This window comes from Panthera uncia (genome assembly GCF_023721935.1).
Source record: "Panthera uncia isolate 11264 chromosome B2 unlocalized genomic scaffold, Puncia_PCG_1.0 HiC_scaffold_24, whole genome shotgun sequence".
In the NCBI taxonomy this organism is placed as follows: domain Eukaryota; kingdom Metazoa; phylum Chordata; class Mammalia; order Carnivora; family Felidae; genus Panthera; species Panthera uncia.
Genome location: NW_026057580.1, coordinates 68,849,368 through 68,869,022, shown reverse-complemented (window position 1 = coordinate 68,869,022; position 19,655 = coordinate 68,849,368). Strand labels below are relative to the sequence as shown.

Genomic DNA, 19,655 nt, shown 5'->3' with positions numbered 1-19,655 from the left:
AATGATTCCTATGTATTTGGCTGCCTTCTATTTTAATTATGTGGTTACTTTATTGTAGATGTACTTTGCAATTTGAAATATCATGAGTTTACAGATGAATGAGCTTCTGATTTGTTTTATAGCCTATTTTATTCCCCGATCCTTAATGGTTGTGTTTTGTTTGTTCAGTGTCATCACCATGGCTTGATTCAGGCTTCCTTCAAAGCACCATTCTGTTCTTTGCTCCTAATTGGCTAGATCAGGCCCTCCCCATATCCCTCCACTCTTCCAAAATCATGATCGAGAAGACTATTAACAGCAGTTTTATTTATTTATTTGTTAAGGTTTATTCATTTATTTTGGGGGAGAGCGCCCAAGTAAGCAGGGGAGGGGCAGAGAGAGGGAGACAGAGAAATCCCAAACTGGCTCCGCTTACTTACTTACGCTGACTGCGCAGAGCCGGAGGCAGGGTTTGATCTCACGAACCCTGAGATCATGATCTGAGCCAAAACCAAGAGTGGGAGGCCTAACACTAAGCCACCCAGGCACCCACAGCTGTTTTAATGAATGCAGAACTCTCCTGTGTGCCCTATGTGCTCTCCAGTGGCTGATGTGGAGGACCACTGTGCAATGTAAATGAACTTTACAGAATGAATCCCGTTCAGGACTCAGTGCTCTGACCTTTGGGGATGCTGTATTCCCGCCTCCCCCCCCCCCCCCCCCCCCCCCCCCACGGTCTGCTTCCTTTTCTGGTCTTGGCAGTCACTTTGGTGTCCCCCGTAGGTCGCTCCTCAGGTTGGCGGGCCGTCCCCAGGTTGGCGGGCCGTCGCGGGTGCCCATCAAGTAAATGACAGCAGTGTCCTGTTGATTTAGTACCATACCAAGTTTGCCTTTTTTCTTTTTCTTACAAGAACCAGCAGCAGCAGCAGAACCAACATCAGCAGCCCGCAGCTCCCCCGCAGCAGGCAGCAGCGCCCCCGCAGGCGCCCCCGCCGCAGCAGAACAGCACCCAGACCAACGGGACCGCGGGCGGGGCCGGGGCGGGCGCCGGGGGTGCGGGAGCCGGGCTGCAGCACAGTCAGGACTCGGGCCTCAATCAGGTGCCTCCGAACAAGAAGCCCCGCCTCGCGCCCTCGGGCGCCAACTCCGGCGGGCCCGTTATGCCGGCAGATTATCAGGTACTGCGCTGAATTTGTTCTTGTTCACGCTCAAACAAGAAATGGGAAGTGGATTTTGTAATAGACCCTCTTAGAATTAAGTAGTACTTAACTCCAGAGTTTCACTGTGCAAATGGTACAATCCTGTTTCTAGGACGTGCTATGAAAATGAGGGTTTGGGTCGTATTTCATGTAACTGGAGAACATTTCATTTCTTGACTTGCTTCTCCTGACATCCTGAGGAGAGAGGGTGAGACAGGCCTCTTCCTCCTCAAAGAAAATTTCTCATTTTCCCCTTCCAGCTGTCAGTCAGGTTTGGGTCAGAAAAAGAGAACTAGACAAGCAATTGGAAGAGAGACAACAGTAAGAGAAAGATTTATTTTCGACAACAGGAAGAGAAAGATTTGCTGCCACTGAGAGGAAATAGGAAGTAGCGTAAACACAGAAAGGGATTAAGATTGCGACTTCTCAGAAATCAGTGTTAAATCTCACTAGAAGCATTTTTGAGAGTAGAAAATACTTTTTATTATTAAGATAAAAAAAAAAAAACTACAGCTGTCTAAATGTGGTATCTCTCTTGATGAGATGGGGGCCGCCAGATGTGGGACCTCCTTGTGATGGAAACTGGTGTGGTGAAAGAACAAAGGAGGTAGAGGTTTATTGGATACACCTCCAGGGAGCAGCAGCCTGGACCACAGGGGAGAGACTGTCTGCCCCAGGCAGTGGGTATTGAGTACAGAGCAGTAGGCAGGACAGCCTGGAGGCACTGGGTGGGGGCTGTTTTGTTTTGCTTTGTTTTTGAGAAAGAGGACTGCCAGCTAGGGGGGAGGGGTGGAGAGGAACATTGGGGGGGGGGGGTGCGCGAGAGTGAGAGAGCATCACGAGCAAATTTTAAGCAGGCTCCATGCCTAGGAAGGGGGCCATCATGGGGCTCAGTCTTAGGACTGTGAGATCATGACTTGAGCCGAAATCAAGAGTGGGACAGCTTAACCGACTGAGCCACTCAGGTGCCCCTGGGGGGCTGTTTTAAAAAGGGGAAGATGAGGAGGTATGGATGGGGGTGTAAGGAATTCTCCCTTTTTTTTGGTAACGTGCCTGGTTGTACATAGCCCATTGGTCACTTGTGGCCTATGGATATTTTGAGGTGGGTCGTCTGATGGGCCTGTCTATATTCATCCAGGGGGTTGCTGTGGGCCCTCTTGCCTTGATGAGTTTCCATTGCTCAAGGCTGATGTCTAAAAGCGGCCTCTATACATTGTACTGCTAATTTGGGAAATTAAAGGGAAAAAAGTGTAAGGATTAGTATTTGGGGAGAGAGGTAAAAATACCTGTGATAAGCATAGGGAATCTTGCACACACACACAAAGAAACCCAAAATTTCAAGGATAGTAACCAGCTAAGATCTAAGAAGTTGGAGGGGGGGGGGGGCAGGGCTTAAACGTAAAAAAAAAAGACTTAGAACCTCGGGGTACTAGTGGAAGGGGGAGATGGAGATAATAGAAAACAAAACCATTGGCAAGGGAGCCATAAACTCACTGATAAGGAACTGGAATCCAGAGAAACATTAACAAGAAAGACATAATAAAGAGCTGCCTAAACTGGCTTTACATTTTGAATACATCTCTACAAACTCATGTGTTTTCACACAACCACTTCCCTGAAACCTTCTCTTGGAAGAGTCCCTGCAAGCAGAGAAGTACATAATGGCACTTTCATTGGTTCCACTTGTTGAAAATCAAAATCTGACAGAGTAAATTCGAAGACCACAGTCCTCTCAGGAATTTTGGAAGCAAGGTCTCCAGGATCTTGAGGGGGCTAACTATTGTTAGGAAAAGGTCATTTATTATTGTCTAGTAAAACCGTGGTCATGAGACCCTTCAGATGTGTATCAGGGGCCGTATGCTTGGAGGATGATGGCTAACATATATCTTGGGGAGTAGAGATAAAAGAAGTTTCCAAAGGAATTTTTATATGTTAAAGTAGCTCACAGGATCCTGGAGGTTGGGAGAATGTTAAGCCAAGAATGCCTTTTACCCTTAGCAAAGTATTAACATCCGGCAGCTGAGTTCCTAGAGGAAGGTCACTTTGCCAGTCTCAAGGACTTGTCAATGGGTTATATGTAGGTTGTAAGGAAATTAATTTTTTTTTTTTGCCTTTGTTTCCCAAATTATTCCCCCCTGAACAATTCTGACCCTTAAATCTTCATGGTTGCTGAGGGTGAAAGTCTTGTCTTCTAACTTCTTCCTGATGAATAGGGGCATAGAGATGTCCCTGCCTAGGGGTCAACATAGGTCAGTTGGGGACTTATATATACAGAAGTTACGAAAGGCCCAAGGGAGACTGCATGTATGGATCTTCCCAAGCGGAAAGGATCATCTTTCAACTTGAAGTTATACCACTGAAGGAGTCTCGACACCACGTGGAAAGGGAAAAAACATGGGAAAAAAACAGTAAATCATGTTTAGAAACACACACACAAAAAGAAGCCCAAATAAGAGTCCTTTGGTAGTTGACAAAAATTCTCTTCTAGTCCACGAGTTTAACCAATCATTAAAGGAAAGAGAGGAATCAGGGCACCTAAGTGGCTTAGTCGGTTAAGCATCTGATTTCACCTCAGGTCATGATCGCATGGTTGGTGAGTTCAAGCCTGCGTCCGGCTCTGTGCTGACAGTGTAGAGCCTGGAGCCTGCTTCAGATTCTGTGTCTGCCTCTCTCTCTGTCCCTCCCCTGCTTGTGCTCTGTCTCTATCTCTCAAAAATAAATAAACATTGAAAAAAAAAATTTTTTTTAAAAGAAAGAGAGGAATCTTCTAAAGCACCAATTGAGTATTCATGTCAGTTAGAAATGCAGAAATATTTTGTGGTAATCTGGAATGTATACACAGCATTCTGTTTTTATGATAGCACAAGTTCTACCTTGTGCAGCAGTTAAAACATCTAATGCCATTCTGTTTTGTAAAACTGCTTTACGCATCTGTGTTACTTCAGTATTTAATAGAGAAATGCTATTGTGAGTGCCATTGAGGGCTGTGACCCTAAATTAAGAGCTTCCATGTGCCAAACGACATCCTCCAGTCCTAAAGAGGGAATAAAGATGGATGCTGGGTGGTCATCCCAATGAAACACAGAATGTGTCCACTGTTGTTTTAAATTTGGAAGGTCAGCTGAGTTGGTAATGGTTTTAATAATGCACCAGTGCATCCGAGCAAAACCCAAAGTACAGCAGTCTGTCCAGCCTGGGGGAAGCCATGGACACAAGTTAGAGCCACATAGCCATTGGGTCTCCTTAAGAGCCAGCCATCTAATCCTGGGCATCCTTGAACTGCAGTCAGGATAGCAAGGACTTCTCGGTTTTAGAGGGTCACCTTCCCACAGGATTGTAGATGTCAGGCCGAATGTAAATAGTAATTAATTTTTAAGGTCTAAGCTATTTGCTGAGTTATTTGGGCAATAAAAGACGATCTGTTGTCACTTTGTAGGAACTAAAGGAGTCCAAATCTAAGGACAACTTCTCTTCACAAAGTTTTTGTCATTTTGGTGGCCTTATTACCCAAATGAGTAGCCTGGTGTAAACCCTGTATTACCTTCCATTGGTTATTTTTGGATATAAAGGTTTTTGCCTCATTATTAATAAACCAGTCCTGTGCATTTTTCGAATATCCTCATTCCTGGGCTATGTGGATTCCTTGGTCTGAATAAACTGGAATTATGGATTTTATTGAAGTTAAGACTTGTATAAGACTTAATATTTATTTATTTTGTGCTGCCTGCTTGACTGCATGGTCTGCTAAATTGTTCCCTTTAGATGCTAAGGTCATATCCTTTTGATGTCCTTTGAGGTGAATGACAGCTACCTCTGGAGAGTAATAATTTGGGGCCCATATTTGATTGGGGAAGTGTGGCTTCATAATAACCCCCTTCCCTTCCAAATTGCTTCATGTGCTTGTAGCACCAGAACAGCATATTTGGAGTCAATATAAATGTTAATTTTTAGGCCTTTGGCCAATCGTAAAGCATGAGTGAGTGCTATTAACTCTGCATTTTGGGGAAGACGTATTTGCTTGGAGGGCTTTGGCCTCAACAGTCTGAGTTAGATGACTATAGTGTACCTAACTTTTCTTATCCCCTTTTCTATGAAACTATTGCCACCAGTAAGGTAACTGTCTTCTGCATTTTCAATAGGGGAGTCTCTGAAGTCTGATCAGCTAGAATAAACAAGATCAATAATCTCTGAGCAGTCATGTTTTAACATGGAAGTATGATGGTCAGGCCCAGGCATAAGAGTAGCTGGGTTTAAAATTTGACAGGTTTTAAACATTTCAGGCGTACCTTAAGTGTAGCCTGTTATTCAATAAGTTGGCCTCCCATCATCCATTGGTGGCCTTTGGTCTCTAAAACACTCTGTACCTGATATGGGATCATTACTGTCAAGGACTGGCCTATGTAGTAAATTTTGAGGCTTCTTCTGCCAGGAGGGCTAGTAGAAAGAAGAATTTTGCAATTTTACATCAATAGAGGTAGTTCCTGGAACAAATATGGTTAAGGGATAAAACCATCAAGAAGCCCTCTTTGTTTGATGTCTAGCCTTAAATAACATCCTAATTACAAGGAATCGCTGGCAAATGGAAGACTTGTCTCAGGGAATAAGGGCATTCCCAAGTGCATCATATAATTCAGTCATAGGGAAAGTGGGGCCATCCATTATTTCCACAAGTCCATAGTTAACTCCACGGAGTGGGGTACACTCAGGCTTTTAAGGAGTGATTTTGTCATCCCCTCCACACAGAATTGGTCAAGGTAATAGTTAAGTTATACAATTGTTAGGGAATTCATCCTGTTTTTCCAGCTGTTTAAATAATCATATACACATGGGGTCCTGTTATCCCCACAGAATAATAACCACAAAGATTGTCTATACATGAACGGTTGTGGCAATTTCTCTGAAGTTTACCTCAAGTTGTCTAGCTTAGACAAACAACAAACATTTGCAAAGACAATCAGAACTAGAATTTAACATCCACATAATTTTTCTCTCTAAAATCACCCTTATTTCCAGAGATAGCCAAATTAAGACTAATTTGGTCGCAAAACAGTTCCAATTTTAACCAACTTGGCCTGATTCTTTACATAAGGTCAGCAAGAATAGTGATATAGATCTTTTAAAATCTTGTTTTGCTGGAAACTTTTATAAGGAATCTTGATTGAACTTTTAGTAGTCCCTCTAGGCCAGAAGCTGAGCCAAATATTTGCCATTAGACATGCCTACAATACCTGTAGAATTGGGTGAATCCCTCTTCCTAAAGTCCCCAAAGCATCCTGAGGTTCCTGCACCTGCCAGAAAGTGACTTTTTCTTTACTCGCCTGGTAAAGCCGCTGGGAACTCTGTAAGCAAGGTATAGGGCCAGCGTTTCTAATGGACTCTGTTGGCTCCATTCCTTAGAGCTGTCTGGTCATATCTGATTCTATGCATGCCTCTCTCAAATATGACATTCCAGTCAAGGCCTTGGTAAAATAACCAATGTTTCCATTGGTGTCCTATTGCAAGGAGAACAGATTCTTATTAAACTTACATAAATAACTATGATTGCCATGGAAGAAGGAATACTTACTGAGGCCTTTTGAATTTCAGAGGGTTCAGGTAGAGAGAAAAGTTAAATGCTTCACTTTGGTCACAAATGAATAGTTTCTCCCATTTCTATAAGTCATAGATATTTTAAGAGAAGGTTTTCTTAACCTGGAAGAGCAAACATTAGAGAACCAGCAATGTTTCAAACAAGAGTCACAATACTATAATCATCTTTGGTTCATTTAGTGCCATGTTATTAATTCTTGTTCACTTTGAATGCAGCTTTTTAGTACTAGAAATTCGTACCCATTTCAGTTTTGATCTTAAAGATATCAAATACCTGTATTCATCAAAAAATAATCTTTTTATGAATCTCCTTGAAGGTAAAACTCATTTTGCAAGAGCATCAGAACAATAACTATAAATGACAAAAAAAAAAACAGATATGGACACTGTTAACAATCTGATAGGAGAGCTCATTATGATGCAATTGACAAGGAATCCAGTTATTTCTGTGATACATAACACTTCAGTAATTAGAATATTGAGTGATGACCTTATATCAGAACAGTAACATACCAAATAAGCCTAATTAGTCAGAGACTTAATTAGCCAGATACTTCGTTTAGGATTTAAATCTTGGGGAAGTTTGTTAAAACCTAGAAAGTTTTAACGAACATGTCTAAATAGGATTACAGCTCATCAAAGACCTGATAAAGACAAAACATAGAAACTGTTTTTTCTGGGCAAAGGAAAAACAACTTTATTTACACTTTCTTATCAAGAGCAGACCAACTTCCAAGAAAACTTTGTCTTTTTAACAGAGAGAAAGCAGACTTTCAATCTTATACCAGTGTACTTTTAAAAATCCATTCATTTCAGCCTTAGTCCTGACCATACATAAAATTTCTTTCCAAAGATTTCCCTTCACAAACCTTCTGCAACTTTCCTTTGCATTCACATTTTATCCCAAGCCATTTCTTTCCAAACAACCAGTCTCATTTAGGACAAAATTACCTTCTTTTACCTTCAACAAAAATGTATTTCCATTCCTTATATCTTTCTTACACATACAGCGTTGCTTCCCTTATTTCCATCAGTCTTAATTACATTTAGCAAAATTTTAACTCTTAGAAACCTTAGTCTCCAATGAAAACTAAGTAGTAACCAATTGTAGACTGTTACACCAGAATTCTTTAGATGGCAAACTTATGGATACTTTTAAATACACAGCATGTTTTCCAACATACCCAAATATCCTTAGTTTCTCTACAATAAGAAGTCAAAAGTGCAAACCTATGTTCAGTAACCAGTGCTTTAGCACTTTATCCTATTTGGGAAAGACCTAGATGTCCAATGAATTCAATCCCATTTATCATCCAAGCAAAACTTTAATGTTTTAGGTTGCCAAAGACTTTGAAAGCTGTCTTAGCAATTACCCATGAAAACTTTGAGACAGACAAAATTAACCATCATTCTAAGTCATCTTTTTGCTAACAAATTGCAACAGAGCTAACGTGAGCTTATTTTACCTTAGTAAACCTTGGTAGAATAAAAGTTTCGTATTTAATACTGATAACTCTAAAGACATGTCCGTTTTAATTAAACAACAAACTTAAATTAGTTTAAATACCAAATTGTGTTCTACTTAAAGTCAGTTTTTACTTGGGGCACCTGTGGGGAAATCTGAAGTGGGTGGTTCACCCCCCCCCCCCCCCCATGAAGGGGGTACTCTTTGCTTCTTGACAGTAAAGATAAAAGGAGGGGCCAATGGTGCCTGAGTCACCAGGATGGTATAGGAACCAGTTATACAGGCCGCACCCAAGGTGGTGCAGAAACAGGAGCAGGGGGAGGCAGAAGAGGTGAGGTGCTACCAGACAACAGAGAAAGAGGGTTCCTGGTTGTAAACCTGGTCAGCTTGGACAGAGGAGCAGACACCATGTTTTTTTTTCCACCAGTGTAGAAATATGCAGTCCAAGTCTGAACTTCCCTGAAGAAGACAGGGAATTTCCCTGAAACAAAGGGAGTTGAGGCAGCTGCTTGAGAATACTCCTTAATATCCCTGTCCTGAGCTAGACTAACCACAGTTGGCTCCAGTTATAGCCATTAACCCAGGAAATGAATGAGGAAGAAGCCCCCACATCTATTAGGAGGAGGAACAATGAGAGAGAGTCAGCATCCCCTTCCTTAGGGATGGCCTTTGTTTCCTTCAGCAATTTGGGTTCTATTAGCAGGAACCCTATTTAGATACTTATCATCCAGTATATCAGTAGGGAATTTACTGGCCTGGTTAAATGAGCAAACAAGCTCTGCAAAGAGGCCCTTAGGCCAGGTGCTGATTAGAGCCATGATGGCCTGGACCTAGGGTACCTCCATCCATTTACCCTGTTTTCCTGCAAAAGAGATCTGATAGATCATACTGAAGCTATGCCTTGTTACAGGAGATCATTCCTTTCTTAAATTTTGCAATACAAACTAGTCCCAGTGGGTTAAAAGGTATTCATTCCAAGGGAAGAATCCTTGGGAACTGAAGAGAGAAGAAGGTCTATTACCAAGAAAATCCACCCTGACTCCTGGGTGGCATCCCATGTGCAGGATATGTCGGAGATTCCTGGTGTCAAAGCCACCTGGAGAGTTCCTCAAATAAAATAGCTATGATCACTGTCCTGCTGTAAAGGCCTGTAGGAGGTATGCTAGCATCCCCCTGCTTCCCCATCACATTCTAGACTGTGAAATGGGTGCCAGCATATGGACTGAGGTGCTGTGCCATGCCTTGTCTTGCCATGCTATCTTGCCTTACTGTGCTGTGAAGGGCATGAAGACTGGGCCTTGCCTTGCCATTCTGTGAAGGCCAGGCTGTGCCTTGTCTTGCCATGAAGAACCCACTATTTTTAACCCATGGAAAACACTAGAAAAGTTTCACAAAGAGAAATTCCCCAATTTTGTAGTTTAAGTAGTTAGTAGAAGACATTGACAGAAAACAGTAAAGATAGAAATCCATCACAGGGCGCCTGGGTGGCTCAGTCGGTTAAGCGTCCGACTTCAGCTCAGGTCATGATCTCGGGGTTCACGAGTTGGAGCCCCGTGTCAGGCTCTGTGCTGACAGCTCAGAGCCTGGAGCCTGCTTTGGATTCTGTGTCTCCCTCTCTCTCTGCCCCTCCCCTGCTCCCACTCTGTCTCTCTCTCTCAAAAATAAACATTTTTTAAAAAGGGTTTTTTTTTTTTAAAAGAAATCCATCATGGTCTAAGTGACATTCCAACACATGTAGTCTTTACAGCCGGCTTCCCTAGGAAACAGTCCCAGTTGGGTTTTAATTAAATTGGGTATTGCTCTCAGCTGGCTCCAAGTGAAGGTCTTGTGGCCAGAAGCAGCTAGACCAGGGATGTCAAGGGGATCTGGTTAGACCAATGAGAAGTCTTAAGATCAGCAAGTCAAGATCGGCAATGAGAAGTCTTAAGATCGTGCTAGTGACTTAGGTGGCTGTCCCATGCCCAAGACAGATAGGAATAAAGGGAGGACATCAAGTTTCTGAGTCTCATTATCATTTCGGCCATGATACTAACTTTCATCCAAAATGTAGGCTTTCTCCTTCCCATAGAGTAGTAGCCACAGAGGATTGCAGCCTGAGCAATCAACATGAAAGTTTTCCAATAAGACCATACTCCCTGAAAAGCCCCTGAAATGAGAGTAAAGGAAGAGAAGAGGAAGTACTTACCCAAGTACTTGGTGCCAAGTGTGCACTGAGGCTTGGGGTCCAGATGCGAAAACCCAGGCCCCACATTGGGCACCAAAATGATGTGGAAATGTTGGGGTTTGGAGTGAATGGTCAAGAAAGAATTCTTGAGCAGTCTTTAGTTCAAAAAGGTGGTTTTATTAAAGCACAGGGACAGGACCTGTGGGTAGAAAGAGCTGCACTGGGGTTGTGATGGGTGACTGTATACTTTCAAGTTGGGAGGGGGTTACGGATAGCATAAGTCCCTAAGGAATTTGGAAGCAAGATTTTCAGGACCTTGAGCAGGCTAACTGTTGTTAGGAAAAGGTTATTTACTAGTGTCTAGTAAAACCTTAGTCAGGAGACCCTTCAGATGTGTATCAGGGGGCCATATGCTTGGAGGATGATGGCTAACATATATCTTGGGGAGTAGAGATAAAGGAAGTTTCCAAAGGCATTTTTATATGTTAAAGTAGCTCACAGGATCCTGGAGGTTGGGATAATGTTAAGCTAAGGTTGCCTTTTGCCCTTAGCAAAGTGTTAACATCCAGGCAGCTGAGTTCCTAGAGTAAGGTCACTCTGCCTGTCTCAAGGACTTGTCAGTGGGCTGTAGGTTGTAGGGAAATTTACTTTTTTCTTTTACCTTTGTTTCCCACATCATGTTTGGCAGCCTTTGCACACTGAGTTGGGGGACCCTGCTGATTTGTCCTTCTTTAAATCCATAGTGCCACCTCAAGGTCATTTACATTTTTTACTCAAAGTAATAATTTTATTAGTAAGATCTTTTCCACTTTGCTCATGGAAAGAACCAGCGTTCTGAGCTTAGTTAAGGACACAGGCTCCAGCTATGCTTACCTTTAACTAGACCCCATGTTCTTATTCTATAGATGAATTCTTCCTTTTGCATTATTTTTCATATTTGCCCTTGGCACCGTGAAGGTAAATGTTCCATTTAAGGTAATAACAAGACATTGAATTGAAATACATTTGTCTCTGCTTTCCGTGAAGGGCATTTTCATGTACGAACATTTTTTTTTATTCTAAATATTACCTGAAATTTATAAAACCCACTTATTGCCGCCACATCCTGCCCAGCCTGCCTTGCTTTGTCGTGTTGGCGATTGCCACTCCAGCCTCTACCTCTGAAAATTCTCTTCTCTAGAAATGACTTCTTGATCATAGCATTATTTATAATGAGAAAATTAACAGCATATCAGTATGCACTATGAATACTAATGCAGTGTGCCAAATTGATCATTCTCGTTTGCAAATCTCAGTTTTACAGAGAATAGGCAGAGTTTGTATAAAGAACAGTGGGTCAGCACAGGTTTCCCCTCTGCCTTTCTCTTGCCAGTGCGGCTCACGTCCCAAAGAAATCCAGCCAAACTTCATGCCTGCCAGAACATGTTACAGTGAGGGCACCCTGTCATTTCAAAGAAGCAAAACATATTAAGGAGCTCAAGTTAGCTGTCAGCTGCCATGGATGGGAACCAGGGGCCTCTGAAAATGGCTCCTGTGTCCATCCTATTGTGATTAAGTCCTGAGCTGGTGATTCCCTTTTCCTTCTCCTTCCTCCAGCACTCCAGTTCTCGCCTGAATTACCAAAGCAGCGTTCAGGGATCCTCCCAGTCCCAGAGCACACTCGGCTACTCCTCCTCGTCCCAGCAAAGCGCGCAGTACCACCCGACTCACCAGGGCCACCGCTACTGACCGCCGCGGCCCAGGGCACAGACCCCAGCAATATGATGTCCGCATGGAAAGCAACCAAAAATGCAGACGATGCTGCCGTTTAAAACTCACCCACTTGGGCGGAAGACTACATACTGAGCATTTTGCAGGACGGACGGACGTCTCTTCTTTACTGACTTAAAGAAGATTTTTGTGAAGTTTCCCCGACACCCTTTCCCTGCATGTGTTCCATTGTGACTTTGATACAGCGTCTGATCTAATCCCAGCACTTAACTTCTGTAACCTTCAGCATTTTTTGGAAGGATTTCCTGGTGCACCTTTCTCATGCTGTAGCAATCACTATGATTTATCTTTTCAAAGCTCTTTTAATAGGATTTTAATGTTTTAGAAACAAGACTCCAGTGGTGTATAGTTTTCTACTTCATGAACTGATCTAGCAACACAGGTAAAAATGCACCTTTTAAAGCACTACGTTGTTTTCACAGAATATGACTGTTTTGCTCATGGAAGTCTTAAACAGAAACTGTTATTGTCCCAAAGTACTTTGCTGTTATGTTTTTATTTATCTAGTTTCAGGGAAGGTCTAAGAAAAGACACACAGTGGGACAGAGGGAACCTACAACCAAAAACAGCCTAGATCTTCGCAGTTACTATGCTTTATGCTCTGAAGAACTGAATTGTGTGGTAATTTTGACATAATCAATCATCCATATGGAACGTAGTTCCCAGAATCACCTTATTCTGAAGAGTATTCAGTAAGAATTCTAATTTAACCTTCATGTAGCTAAGTCTGCCTTGAAAAAGGGTTTCAAGAGCTTCGATGAAATACAGCCCTCTGGTGCCCCACACCAGAAAGTGGAAGAGAGTATTAACTGCACTAGGGTTTCTTTAAGGAGTAATGTTGATCAGAGGATGATGTATCGTTTACCTTTGAAGGAAAAGCTTTGAGTGTGTATTGTACATAAAGTTGGCTTCTCTAAAGAACTGTTGGTTTCTTCGCATCTGGGCCAGCTTGAGTCACTTCCTTACATAATCAAGAGTACTCAAATAGAAGCCTGCAAAATTAATTTGCAAATTAATCTGCTTTTAAAATTAAGAGCAGTGTTCTCCATTCATATTTGCATTAGACATAGAGTGACTATTTTTAAAGCATGTTAAGAATTTAGGTTTTATTCATGTTTGAAGTATGTATTATGTATGCATAATTTTGCTGTTGTTACTGAAACGTAATTCTATCAAGAATCTTTTCATTGCACTGAATGCTTTCTTCGCCCCTAGGAGAAAACTTAATAATTGTGCCTAAAAAACTATGGGCAGATAGTATACACGACTATACGAGATAAAGTGCATATTTGCATTTCCATGATCTATGAATTAGAGGCTGAGTTCTTTAGCCAGTGAAAGGACCGCCTCACCCCCCAGAGTCACAGGAAATATAGAGTCTTAGAGCTCCCATTGTAATGTAAGGGGCAAGAAATTTGTGTTCTTCTGAATGCTACTAGCAGCACCAGCCCTGTTTTAAACGTTTTCTTGAGCTAGAAGAAATAGCTGATTGTTGTATATGCAAGTTATATGCATTTTTTAAACGATTATTTGTGAACTTATCTACCTGGTAATGATACTCTGGGTCCATATACAAGTAAAGTAAGATTTTAGACAGAAGCCAGTATACATTTTGCACTATTGATGTGATACTGTAGCCAGCAAGGACCTTACTGATCTCAGCATAATAATACTTATTAATAATAAAAGCTGTATAGTGACACTCATCAAACATTGAAGATGAAACAGTTGACATACTCCATTGGAAGGAATTTCTAGTTGTCTCTCTGATAATTCACCCCTTCCATTTTTTTGTTTGTTTGTTTTTTTTAAGGAGAAGTTAATAGCCCTCTGCGTAATGTAGCTACCTGTATATAGTTCTGTCCTGTGCCCTGAAGCCTCACTGTCCAGAGTTATTGGTCATCAGATGCTCACTGCACCCTCACCATGTGCCCAATGCCATGCTGGGTGGAAGCCACAAAGGGCAAGACATACTTCCTGTCCTTAAGGAACTTACGATCCATTCCATGACAGAAAGTTCTCCGGGGATGATAGGAATGGCTTATGAGTGTGAAGGTCCTTTTGTTTACTTCTAAACTCACTTGGATAGAGTTATTATTCCAAATTCTGCTGTGTAGTAAACTGTTACCAAGAGGTGTTCGTCCACCTCTGAGAAAGCCAGCGATGAAATAGCACAACAGGCATTACTTTAGGTTTGAAATGTTCACAGCAGCCTTTCAACAACAATGGGGTGGACCTTATAGGCAGAACGTACTCCTTAAGCGGCTGTAGGAAATTAAATGAAAGCAGAAGCCCTGTTGCTGCCCTAAGGGGGCCCTTACATTTAACAAGAGAAAAGCCCAAATAAAATATGTGCATGGACCAAAATACCATGCCCCTTGATACTTTATAAGCAACTTTGATATACAGTTCTTGTGATATGTGTTTGTATAATCACAGGACTACCCTGCTTTCCTTGCATATAGCTAATTTTATTGTCAGAACTGATAGGCAAACCGTGAGGGGATTTCATCAGTTTTTCCTAATACACAGTGTTCTCCAAGATACAGCCAGGTATCCCCCGTTCCTCTGGTCACTGTGCTCATACTGGCCCTTTTCTTCTTGTTCTTGCCTTGGAGTTGGCGATGCCCACTGGTGCCCATTACCCTTGAAATAATCGTGGTTCATGATTTCCTTTTCCCTGTAAAGGGGAACAAAGCCTTTAACATATGTATGGACCCTAAACTGGGACCTCGGGGGAGATCTGTGACGCTTTTTGACGTTAAAATTTACCTCTGTGGTCCCCAAGTGACCTCATTCCAGAAAACTTATTACTGTCATGTTCCCTGAGGATGCAGGGGGAGGGGGGCATCCCTCAGTCCATGAGAACACCCAAACCAAGAAAGGTTATTGAAAGGAAAAAAGGAGGGGCACCTGGGTGGCTTAGTCGGTTAAGCGCCTGACTTCTCACAGTTCCGTGAGTAGTTCGAGCCCCACGCCACACTCCAGACTGACAGCTCAGAGCCTGGAGCCTGCTTCAGATTCTGTCTCCCTCTCTCTCTGCCCCTTCCCCACTGGCGCTCTGTCTTTCTGTCTCTCAAAAATGAATAAACATTTAAAAAAATTAGGAAGGAAGGAATAAAAGTGAAGGTTTTCTGCCCTCCATATTCAAATCAGTTTTCGAATTAGCTTTCTGGTGAGAAGTGTGTTTGGGATAAAGGAATTCTAGAAGTTTCAGGACAGCTGAGCTCAAGGGTAAGGGAGTCTGGCGGCAGGGCTGTTAACTATGAGCTGAAGCAATCCTTGTGATGAAAGTGGATCCTGCAGTAACATACAAAAGCCAAGGACATGTATATTTTTATATCTGTGTGGTTTTAAAATTTTAGTACTTAGAACTTTGGTCTTCTGCACTACTCTTTTGCTCTTATAAACATAATTTACATGTAAGAATGGAAAGGGACAATATTTGCCTACATGTTCCCTGCCTCATCCCCAGGGAAGTAACTGCTGGTTGTATGCCTCTAAAACAATGCTGTTTTCTCTGCTAAGGGTAAAAGAAAAAAAATGTTGGATGATAAGATTTGCAGCTTAATCTGCTTTGAATAAAACCATGGAGCAGAAACTATACGATGAAGGAAGAATTCTATGAAAATTGCAAATCCTAAACTCTGTGGCGATATCTTTCTAGGGAATGGAGAAAGGCAGTGAAATGGCAGGTAGCCTAAAGGAGGCTTGAAGGACTCAGATATAAGTAATATTTTATATCAAACATAGCAGTTTAGGCCCCCGTAATCTTCAAGAGTAGTCACAGATGTCATAAAACAAAGTTCATTGTTTTAGGATTTTTTAAAAATGTGTTGTACCTAAGGCCATACTTACTCTTCTATGCTATCACTGCAAAGGAGTGATATGTATGTATTATATGAAAAAAAAAATCCTTAATGCACTGTTATCTCCTAAATATTTAGTAAATTAATACTATTTAATTTTTTTAAAGATTTGTCTGTGTAGACACTAAAAGTATTACACAAAATCTGGACTGAAGATGTCCTTTTTAACAATTTAAAGTACTTTTTATATATGTTATGTAGTATATACCCTTTCTAAACTGCCTAGTTTGTAATTCTCATAATTCCTACTTGTGAAGTGTACCTGTCTTTGTCTCTCTTTTCAGTCCATTTTTGCACGCACCCCTCTTTCTACGATTATAGAGATGACTGTGTATGCTTTACATTCTGCTGCGAGGTGCACGCTCAGAGCCGGCTGCGCTCCGGTGGGGCGTGTTCCGTGGGGTGCAGGAGGGCAACCGCTTTGGAGCTGAGTGTTTCCCGCTTTTGAGTTGTCCTGACATCCTTCTTGAAATGACTGTTAAAACTAAAATAAATTACATTGCATTTATTTTATATTCTTGGTTGTAATAAAATTTAATTGACTTTGTTTCTATGTGGATTTTTTTTAAGTACAGAAAAACTCCTGTTAATAAGTTGTGGCGTTAAAATTGTATCTGTGCACCTAGAAGCTTTTCAGATTACAATTGTCCTGCAGAGATGCAGTCTCCTGGTGAGTTGCAATATGTTATTTTATTCAGGATGCTTATGATGTCACAAACCACAGATGCAATGCTTACAGATACCTCAGAAGCAAAGCAATAGTTTTGAAAACATTTCTAAGGAAAACATCCTTTCTAGAAAAAACAATGAAAATTAGAATGATGTTTTATAAAAAACAAATAGGCAGCATTTTGTGGGTTAGAGTGGCATTGGATTTTTTTTCCCCTTTTTATAAGGACATTCTGTTTTACCTGACTGCCCCTTATGATTTACTTGATGAATCTAATACAGTTACTCCAATAGTCAAAGGCATCATGGAGTGAACTGAAGAATGTTTAAATGGCACAAACACAGAACTTCCATTTCTCTTTAAAATAGATAACAGCACCCATCCGGTTGCTTCACTGCTTGGCCTTGACCATATCTATTCAATACCGTGCTATTTATAGGGTAGAGCTTCTCTTGGAATACTATTCTTTGACCATAGCTGCCTTTCTAACCAGCCGCCTGGATAAGAGAAAGTGCATGACTGTATAAACTCCTTACCATTCCTAGGAAAGTAACTTTGAAAGTACAGGACTATGTATGTAGCTGACTGTAAGTTCTTTGTGGACAGGGGGACTGGATTCCATTCCTTCTTCACTTTCAGCGCCTGTCGTGATGCCCAACACAGAGCAGACAATAGGGCAAGTCATTAACATCACTTTTGTATCTTGGCATAGAATTCCTGGGTCATTTCTTTTTTCAGTTTTTTCATTTATTAATTTTCTTAAATTTACATACAAGATAGTTAACGTATAGTGCAATAATGATTTCAGGAGTAGAATTCAGTGATTCATCACCTACATATAACCCCAGTGCTCATCCCAACAAGTGTCCTCCTTAATGCCCCTTGCCCAACTAGCCCATTCCCCCACCCAAAACCCCTCCAGCAACCCTCAGTTTGTTCTCTGTATTTAAGAGTCTCTTATTGTTTGTCTCCCTCCGTGTTGTTATTTTTGCTTCCCTTCTCTTATGTTCATCTGTTTGTATCTAAAATTCCACATATGAGTGAAGTCATATGATACTTGTCTTTCTCTGACTAATTTCACTTAGCATAATACACTCTAGTTCCATCCATGTTGTCACAAATGGCAAGATTTCATTACTTTTGATTACCCAGTAATACTCCATTGTATACATACACCACATCTTCTTTATCCATTCATCAGTCGATGGACATTTGGGCTCTTTTCATACTTCAGCTATTGTCTTTAGTGCTGCTATAAACATTGGGGTGCATGTGCCCCTTTGAATCAGCACTCCTATATCCTTTGGATAAATACCTAGTAGTGCAATTGCTGGGTTGTAGGATAATTCTATTTTTAGTTTTTTGAGGAACCTCCATACTGTTTTCCACAGTGGCTGCACCAGTTTGCATTCCCACTAGCAGTGCAAAAGAGTTCCCCTTTCTCCGCATCCTTGCCAACACCTTTTGGTGCCTGAGCTGTTAATGTTAGCAATTCCAGGGGTGCCTGGGTGGCTCAGTCGGTTGAGCGTCCGACTTCAGCTCAGGTCATGATCTCGCAGTGCGTGAGTTTGAGCCCCGCGTGGGGCTCTGTGCTGACAGCTCAGAGCCTGGAGCCTGTTTTGGATTCTGTGTCTCCCTCTCTCTGACCCTCCCCCGTACATGTTCTGTCTCTCTCTGTCTCAAAAGTAAATAAATGTTAAAAAAAAAAATTTTTTTTTTAAATGTTAGCCATTCCAACAAGTGTGAGGTGGTATCTCAGTGTGGCTTTGATTGGTATTTCCCTGATGATGAGTGATATTGAGCATTTTCTCCTGTGTCTGTTGGCCATCTGGATGTCTTCTTCAGGGAAGTGTCTACTCATGTCTTTTGCTCATTTCTTCACTGGATTATTTGTTTTTTGGGTGTTAAGTTTAGTAAGTTCTTTGTAGATTTTGGACACTAATCCTTTATCTGATATGTCATTTGCAAATATTTTTTCCCATTCTGTCAGTTGCCTTTTAGTTTCGCTGATTGTTTCCTTCACTGTGCAGAAGATTTTTATCTTGATGAGGTCCCAATAGTTCATTTTTGCTTTTGTTTCCCTTGCCTCCAGAGACATATGAGTAAGAAGTTGCTGCAGCCAAGGTCAAAGAGGTTTTTGCCTGCTTTCTCATCTAGGATTTTGATGGCTTCCTGTCTTGTGTTTAGGTCTTTCATCCATTTTGAGTTTATTTTTGTGTATGATGTAAGAAAATGGTCCAGCTTCATTCTGCTGCATGTCACTGTCCAGTTTTCCCAGCACCATTTGCTGAAGAGACTGTCTTTATTCCATTGGATATTCTTTCCTGCTTTGTCAGAGATTAGTTGGCCATACGTTTGTGGGTCCATTTCTGAGTTCTCTATTTTGTTCCATTGATCTGAGTGTTCTTGTGCCAGTACCATACTGTCTTGATGATTACAGCTTTGTGATACATCTTGAAGTCTGGGATTGTGATGCCTCCGGCTTTGGTTTTCTTTTTCAGGATTGCTTTGGCTATTCGGGTTCTTTTCTGGTTCCATACAAATTTTAGGACTGTTAGTTCTAGATCTGAAGAATGCTGGATCATTTTAAATGGTGGGAATTTTAAAGCCTCAAATAGCATCAATCTGTTTTGCAGGCAGTAGAAAGCCAGCGTGGACCAGCAAAAGCCTAACAGGAACATTTGTTCATTTGTTCTAAATGAGAGAATATAAGGGTAAGAAATGAAAATACTGACTTAATTATTTTTCGGGTGTGGAGTTTGGTGAGTTCTTTACAAATTTTGGATCCTAGCCCTTTGTCCAATATATCATTTGCAAATATCTTTTCCCATTCTGTCAGTTGCCTTTTAGTTTTGTTGATTGTTTCCTTTGCAGTGCAGAAGCTTTATATCTTCGGGGCGCCTGGGTGGCGCAGTCGGTTAAGCGTCCGACTTCAGCCAGGTCACAATCT

General features: G+C 41.5%; 1 protein-coding gene across 9 annotated transcripts in view; it reads left to right on the top strand.

The window, feature by feature from the left end:
* The window catches only part of CDK19 (cyclin dependent kinase 19), a 190,643-nt gene extending 174,095 nt beyond the window's left edge, over positions 1-16,548 (top strand). For all 9 annotated transcript variants that reach the window (XM_049654166.1, XM_049654165.1, XM_049654173.1 and 6 more), the window contains 2 exons: positions 891-1,157; positions 11,993-16,548. In XM_049654166.1, the coding sequence (XP_049510123.1) occupies positions 891-1,157; positions 11,993-12,124 (399 nt within the window). In that variant the 3' untranslated portion in view covers positions 12,125-16,548. The remainder of the gene's footprint in view (positions 1-890; positions 1,158-11,992) is intronic.
* The last annotated feature ends 3,107 nt before the right edge of the window (positions 16,549-19,655 follow it).